Source organism: Petromyzon marinus, chromosome 50 (assembly GCF_048934315.1).
Source record: "Petromyzon marinus isolate PM22_M1 ecotype Great Lakes invasive population chromosome 50, UKy_Petmar_22M1.pri1.0, whole genome shotgun sequence".
Taxonomy (NCBI): Eukaryota; Metazoa; Chordata; class Hyperoartia; order Petromyzontiformes; family Petromyzontidae; genus Petromyzon; species Petromyzon marinus.
Genome location: NC_133716.1, coordinates 11,806,942 through 11,815,059, shown reverse-complemented (window position 1 = coordinate 11,815,059; position 8,118 = coordinate 11,806,942). Strand labels below are relative to the sequence as shown.

At 57.6% G+C, this 8,118-nt stretch overlaps 1 protein-coding gene across 1 annotated transcript in view; it reads right to left on the bottom strand.

Annotated features, from left to right (window-relative positions):
• Positions 1–759: 759 nt before the first annotated feature.
• Positions 760–8,118, bottom strand: part of LOC116953090 (LIM domain transcription factor LMO4.1-like) — a 47,728-nt gene continuing 40,369 nt past the window's right edge. Inside the window, exons 4-5 of the mRNA XM_076074874.1 lie at positions 6,993–7,172; positions 760–2,088 (exon numbers count right to left, since the gene is read on the bottom strand). Of these exons, the coding sequence (XP_075930989.1) occupies positions 2,080–2,088; positions 6,993–7,172 (189 nt within the window). The 3' untranslated portion in view covers positions 760–2,079. The remainder of the gene's footprint in view (positions 2,089–6,992; positions 7,173–8,118) is intronic.

Sequence of the window (8,118 nt, the reverse complement as noted above, 5' to 3'; positions counted from 1 at the left end):
AAGCAAAATTGACGCCCTCCAAATCACGATTTGATCTCACGGCCGCCCAGGTGCGTATGTCACTCACGTACGTACACACACGCGTACGTACACACGCGCGTACGTACACACGCGCGTACGTACACACGCGCGTACGTACACACGCGTACGTACACACACGCGTACGTACACACACGCGTACGTACACACACGCGTACGTACATACACGCGTACGTACACACACGCGTACGTACACACACGCGTACGTACACACGCGCGCGCACGGTGGAACTGCTGCTGCCTCGGGACGAAGTGGTGGGCTCCGTGTGCACGGGAAAAAGGAGGAAGAGAGGCCCCCGTCTTGGATCGGACGCAAAACAATGCGACGACGCGTCAACGTTGAAATCGCGCGCGAGCGCCGCAGGGGGACAACCTGTGGGCAAGCTTCGTCGGCTACCCCTCGCAGGGTCGTTCCCTCCCGGGGGCTCTGCGCCTGCCCCACGCGATCGGGCATGGCGGTGGAGAGCGGCGGCACGCAGTGTGGTGTGGGGGGGGGGGTTGGGGGCGTTGTCGCCCCTCCGGGTGAGCGGGGCTCCGGCCGTGCCCGCCGGGCGCGAGAGTGACGAGGCGCCGTTCCTCGGTCCCGACGGCTGCGTTGTGGCCGCTCGTCGAGCTTTGGGGGGGAGGGGCCCCCGCCATCTCCCCCCCCCCCCCCTCCCCAACGGCACCGCGACCACCCTCCCGTCAGGGTTAAACGAGACGGGGGGCGGCACCAAGACGCCGGAGTTTACGTCACTTTATTCACCAAGCTACTAAAATGCAATTGCTATATATACATTTTTTTTTCAGAGTGCGACACTTAATTGTAAGAAAATGTAAATAATTTAGCGATTCCTTTTTTAATAAACCTGTACATCACGAATACCTATAAACCAGAATCCATTTTACAAGTAATGCAGGAAGAGGAACGGTGATACACGAGTCAACGGAGGGGACGGCCTCACTCTCTCTTCCTCCTCGTCCTCACTCTCTCCTAGATCCTCGCCCTCTCCTCCGCCGGGGCCCTTGCTGGCTCCCACCGCAACATTCCGCGTCGCCCTCTCTCCTGCACCAGGCGGGCCTTGCTGTGCAAATTACTATTATTATTATTTTACAAAATACAAACCGAGTTCCAACCCCCCCCCCAACCTCCCCTCGTTACATCTTGAAATGCTGGTGACAGGCCTGTCCCACCCGGGAGTGACACGGGAGAGGGATGCGTACAACAATAATAATAAGTCGCCATCGGCTACTAATGTAGTGTGTAGGGGTGGGGGGGGGGGTGGTCCAGTTCCTACGAGACGAACGGGGGGCACGCGCCCTCAAAGCGAGGAGGAGCGGCGGGCACGGTCGTCAGAGCCCCCCCCCCCCCGCGTCGCCTCGGCCAACACCCCCTGGGGTCGTGGAGCGGGCGAGCGAGCGGGCCCTCGCAGGGAGAGGACCTTCGCGAAGGTCGCCAACGCGGCACTGGACAGCGACGCGGTTGAACAAAAAAAAATGTGGGAACAGCGCAACACCCAGAAAGCCCCCGGGATTCCGAATCGAACGCCGCCACGTACGGCAGGAGACACAGGGCCCCCCCCCCCCGCTCCGCCGAGTCGGCCACCAGGGACAAGCCGACGACCTGGGAACCGAGTCTCATTATTGCCTCTCCCCGCAAAACCAACCCCCCCCCTCCCCCCCAATAGCCGCTACTAACTCTATATAGCCAACGGGCGGCGGACAAGGGAGCTTAGCAAAATCTTTTAATTAGCATTAATTAGCTTAATTGGCAGCAGATCTGAGCGCATTCCTGCGCCCGGGCTCTTTGAGAGGCGAGTGGTGGGCGGCGGTGGGGGGGGAGGGGGGGTGTGGGCGGCCGTGGGGGGAGTGTGGAGGCGGTGGCTTGCAGGCGGCCCCCCCGGAGCGCGGATAATGAGCCCCGTGGGGGGGGGGGGCAGAGGAGGAGGCCCGGCCCCCCGCCTCCTCGCTCATGGGAACGCCGCGCGGCGCCGCGGAGCCGCTAATTAAATCGTTTCAGGCTTGAATGAAGGCACCTGGGCGGTATTATTGCAGATCCCTTCAGCAGACCTGCGGAAGAAAAAGGCGAAATAAGAGTCTCGCGTTAATGAATAATTAGCGAGGCGTTTGAGCGTTCGAGGCAGAGTTGAGGGTGGGAGGGTGCGGTGACAGGGCCGGCCAAAGGGAGAATGTATTTAAAGTTGAGCTGGTCAAGGCAGCCCACTATACCGGCTTAGACTAATGGGTAATTTAAAACGCCTGTTTTCACAAACAGCCTTTCACTGCGGCACAAAGCCCTAATGGCCATCATTTGGTGCAAAAGTGGCCCAATTAAATGAAAAAATGTCCCAAGTCCCGCTTACGGCCAACCGCTGATTAAGTTGTTCGTGGAATTTCTGATTAGCCCGCTCTGCCAAACGTCGTCAGAAATCTTAACAAGCTGCAGTCCGGTGCAGCGATTTTTATTATTATTATTATTATCACAAAGCAAAGTCTTCAGCAGGCGTTCTCCACAAACACAGCCGCAACGCGGTTCGACACTGCGGCACCACTCTGCGCGTCGCTTTGCTCGCACCCGGCAATCCCTCCCGAAGCTTACGGACAACTCCACACCGCCGTGAGAAACAACGAGCGCCCGCGTACGTTAACTCGTTGCACCAGCGGTGCTGAGCATTGTCGGGTTAACGGCTGCGGTGCTCATGAGGCCCGAGCGCTCCAAACGACTGAAGCCGAGCGGCGAACTCCTCGGGATGAGCGAGCGGGCACGGGACTCGTGTCACCGTTCCTCTTCCTGCATTATTTGTAAAATGGATTCTGGTTTATAGGTATTCGTGGTGTACAGGTGTATTAAAAAAGGAATCGCTAAATTAGTTACTTTTTCTTACAATTAAGTGTCGCACTCTGCTCAGCCAAACGACGACGCCGGCGAAATCGTTGAGCGAAAAAGTCCAAAGAGAAATCAACGCTCTTCCGATTACACTCGCCCCCGCGGAACAGCCCGACGACTGGGGGTTGTTGCACAGCGGGCCAATGGAAACCCGGGCGGTGAAAAGCGTCGACGTTTTATTTGTGCTCGATGCGCGCTAAAGGGCCCCCCCCCCTTTTCTAAACCGAGGAGTGCTCGCTTGCACTCGGCGTGCACCCCCTTACGCCTCATTACATCACCAAGCGTCTTCACGAGGCACCGAACCCGGGTGGGGCGGGGTGGAAGCCGCCGTGCGGCGTTTAACCAGCGGCCGTGTCGCCGCGAGCACGCAACCGAGAGTGAGACGGCGGTACTTAAATAAAAACGGCATCACGTCGAGCGACGTGAGAAGAACTACTCGCACTCGAGGCCACCCCCCCACCTCGCTCGAAATTTACGCGAAACGCGCGGCGGCGGCGGCGGCGGCGCGAGGGGCTCCGTTTGGTAAGAGGCGCTCTGCGGGCACGACGCGCCCTCGCATCGCCGCTCTCGTTCAGCTCGCACAACCCCCCCCCCCCCCCCCCGAGTGAGCGAGACGGCACCGGTGCGGCGGTGCCGTCTCGCTCACTCGCAGCCTTCCCCACACTGTCACGACGACGATGACAACGGCGACGACGATGACAACGGCGACGACGATGACGTCCATTCCATCCCACTCTCGCAATCATCTCTCGACCCCCGAAAAAGGTCAATCTGACCGAAGCGGCGCTTGCAGCTGGAGCCAGGGGGTGCGAGCCACCTGCCGCATGCCGAGGGCCGGAGGCCCGCGAGTGGCGAGCGGCACTCTGAGCCCCCCCCCCTCCACCCACCGACAGCGGCGTCATCGATCGTGCCAGGAGCGTGAATTGCGCGCGGGATTACGAGGCAGTGCGGATTTCCAGCTCCCTCTCGCCCTCCTCCCTCTAACGAGACGACGCTCTTCCTTTTGAGTCCGGATTTAGCTGCAATTTAAAGTTGACCTCTCGCGCAAATGTCCGGGACAAAATAATCTAAATTAGGAAGATGTCAGAGCTCCACCGATTTCATAGCCCAAATGATTTTGCATTCACAAGGAGAGGAGTTTTGTTTTCCGCAGCCCTTGAGCTGTGTTTGTTTATATTTCTGCCATGTTTACGCTGCGCGCGCATGCATGGGCCACGCGATAACGATCGTTATCGAAGGTAGCTCTGCCTTCGACACGACCAAGTGGGCTCTGGGGAGATTTACGCCATCTCCACGCCGTTGGGTGACCAGGGAGCCGGGATAGCAACCCACAAGGGCCGTCCACGACGGGGTGCGGGGCCTGGGGCAAAACCCACCGTGTGGGTTACCGACGCCTTCAAACTGAAGTGGAAGTGTTACATCCCACGGCGTGACGTCGAAGCGCGGGGGCCCCCCCAAAGAGCGGGGCCCGGGCGGTCACCCTGATTTGTCGTACCCTCGGGACGGCTCCGGGCGCCCAATCCCCACCGAGACAAGATAGGCCAGGAGGAGCCGGGCACCGGTGCTCTGGACGGTCCGCGTTGGGGTCACGGCCCAAAGGTGTGGCAAATTCCTCATTCCTATGCCGAGGGCGAGTCTATCCGTAGGGCAACCGCTGTTGGCGTCCCCACGTGGCGGTGTTCTTTTAATCGACTCTGGAGGGATTGAGAGTCGAAAGCAGGATGTGTACTCGTGACCTTCCGATTGCGAACCGCTTGACACCTTGGCACTCGACAAAACCACTGAGGACTAAAACACGTGCCACGCGTCACACCGTCCGTCTGCGTATAAATTCGGCAGAGGGGACATCGACTCGCCACCAAGTGGCACGTGCCGAGTAAGCGCGTACGAACGAAGCGGCTTTTTTTTTACTCTTGAACGTAGTGATGCGCCCGGCGCGTGTTACTGCCGAAGCAAGGCTCTTCGGAAGTTCTGGTGTTGCGATGGAAGAGGCTCGTTTTAAAATGATGATTGTTATTTTTTACAACTGGTATGAACTTCACGAAGACCAAATTAGTGCCAGGAGTGCCGAGGGTTTCTTCGCGAGGATAGAGAAAAGTCTCAATCTACAGTTTAAATCGGCTCGTAATTGGCGGTGGGGTTTGTCTAAACGTCGCGTGGCGAGCTTCATATCTTCGCTCACTCGCCAGTTGGACGCAAGGGTTCTGTAGGAAGTGGTCTTTTTAAGCTTCTCACCAATTCCCTGTAATCTGCGCCGTGGGCACATCCGAGATGGCTTTCCCTTCTCTCCAGTTCAAGCCGTCTTTTCCCCAAATTTAGATCTCCGATTGTTTAGGGGTTTTTGTTTTAGTGGAACGGACCTAGGTAAGAGAATATAATCGTTGTACTTCCCCTTCGGACTTTCATGACCATAGCTCTCTTCCCGCAACCTCAATGTAGCCGGTCCCTTGTTGATAAAAAAAAAAAACATTTTCCACATTTTCCGTGTGGTTTTCATTGCAGTCACTGGCCTACGAGCTCCACTTTCACCGACAAAAACAAATTCCCCTCTCAAAATGAGGACAATCCAGGCACACTCTGGTATCTTGACACGCCTGTCATTTCCAGAATCCGGTGGCCTGTGCAGGCAAAGCGGGATAAATTCCTGCCCGTTATCGCACTCGACCACGACGTTAGTTAGGCCCTCACATTCCCGCAGTTTGATTTCCGAAACATCTCGTGAACTATATATATTCGGTGTGAGAGAGGAGTAATGGGGTATTTAATCCTTCAAATCGAGCCGTTTTTACCTTTTTTTGTAAATAGAAGAGCGATTAAGGTCTGGATGCAACGGTTGATGAAGCCTTTCATTGCTGCGTAAACATTTAATAAGCAGATCGGACTCGTTTATAATTGGAACAGCTGGGTCTGCTCCTCTAATGATGTCCACGGTTATTCCATCTGGTGCAGCGGGAGCTTCTGCTTTTTCCACGCGGCATAGGGAGATGGTTTACCCCTTTCCCATGTGGTGGTACCCGGTGCCATGGCAACCTCGTTCTGTGGGGGTTACCAATTCAAGTATATTTTGTGCACGGCTCAATTTGGTAACAAAAAAAAATCCCTCTGCTATTTTTACAATTCTGAGTACCGCTTTGGGGGGGGGAAGATTGCCAAGGCCCCATCATAAAAAATAAGTACCACCTTGCGGAAGAAATCAAAGCGATTGTCCCTATGGATAGACTTGTGCCCCTGCCATGGGAACGTGGAACTTCCATCACGGCTCAGGGGGTGTAAAGCAGTAGATGAGCGCCAATGACTCCCTTGTGCTCATTTGAGCAGAGGCAGCGGCGAGATGAGTTAATTCCCTGATGTGTCATCAAGCTTCTCTTGACCGAGCGTCATGCATTCCTCTGAACTTGGCCACTGGATACGGTACATGACCCTTTCCCAGAAACACTCGCAGCCTCGTCACATAACGAACGCTAAGCAGGGTTTGAGCCTGGATAGCACGAAGATTGGCAACCCCAGCACTTACCAGTGTGATGAGGGATGATCGAAAAACCCTCACAACCTGCACAGCATGGGCAGGCCCCTCGTGACCATGATGGGTGACTGGGGGGGTGAGTGTCCCGTGACCATGATGGGTGACTGGGGGGTGAGTGTCCCGTGACCATGATGGGTCACTGGGGGGGTGAGTGTCCCGTGAGTGCGATGGGTCACTGGGGGGGTGAGTGTCCCGTGACCATGATGGGTCACTGGGGGGGTGAGTGTCCCGTGACCATGATGGGTCACTGAGGGGTGAGTGTCCCGTGAGTGCGATGGGTCACTGGGGCGGGTGAGTGTCCCGTGACCATGATGGGTGACTGGGGGGTGAGTGTCCCGTGACCATGATGGGTCACTGAGGGGTGAGTGTCCCGTGAGTGTGATGGGTCACTGGGGCGGGTGAGTGTCCCGTGACCATGATGGGTGACTGGGGGGGGTGAGTGTCCCGTGAGTGCGATGGGTCACTGGGGGGGTGAGTTTCCCATGAGTGACTGATTGGCACGTTGGCGTGTGAGCTGCACGGGGGTGAGTGCGATGCATCACCGGTGTCGTGAGCTGATCGCACCTTCTGGTCGGGGAGAAGCGATGCGGAGGGCAGCGGGGGTAGGTGTGTGCCCAGGTGCGGCGCGGCCCCCGGGGGCAGCACCCCGCCGGGACGATCGTGCTCGCAGAAGAGGCGGCCGTTCAGGTAGTGGAACCGGTCCCCGGGCAGCAGGCGCGTCCGGCACACGGCGCAGGTGAAACACTGAGTCGGGGGAGGGGGGGTGGGCAATGGATACTGGCATCGGCAACAACGCAGGACCACGGAGATGGGGGGTGTGTTCGGCGTTCGTTAAAACATTTTTAGGAATGCCGGCGGAGAGGAGCGAGCAGGGATTTCACTGGGAGTGGGTCGGGCCTGTCGTGAGTTGGTGGCACCGCGACCCGGCTTTCAAGCGCCAAGAATATTTTTCGTTTCAGCAGGGGAGGAACTTGGCGCACGAGGATCGTCCCAGGATGAGAGGCAACACAAGAGGAGCTTCGCGCGGCGTGGGCTATTTATGCCTCGCCAGAGATGGAAATTCCACATTCCCATGGAACTGTCCAGTCTCACTATCGGTTGATCGCGTTGACCCTTTAACAAAGTGGTATTCATGTTCTACGCCTGTGAGACCCGACAGGCTCAATCGACCCCTGACCCAGATTTTTGGGGCGCCGCGGTGGCGAGATTTTAACTACCCACGGGAGGTCGTCGGTTCGATCCCGACCCCGACGTGTGTATATTTGGAGTGTGCATGTTCTCCCCGTGGTAGTGTTAATTTTCCTCCGGGTCCTCTGTCGCGGTCGCGCCATCGTCGATCTCTGCTGCCTGCCGGCAGAGGCGCTGTCAGAGTCTAGGCGCGACGTGACGACGCTGTGGGCCGATTGCCGTTGACGCATCCACCGACAGCACAGACCGGACGAGTGTCAGGGCCCGCAGGTGGAAGTTGCAGGTTTCAGGGGACGCCAGCGGTGTCATCGCCTATCGACCTCACGCTGCAGAGGAACTCCACGTGTCCTGACGTTGGGTTGACGCTTCCGGTGGTCGGAAGTGCTCACGGTGAAGCAGACCGGGCGAGCCATTGTCCGGTCGCCATCACGGCCGTCTCTGACCTCTCCTGGTTCAGCAGGAAGTTCCGTGACCAGCACCAGCGCTGAAGGGCCTCTACGCA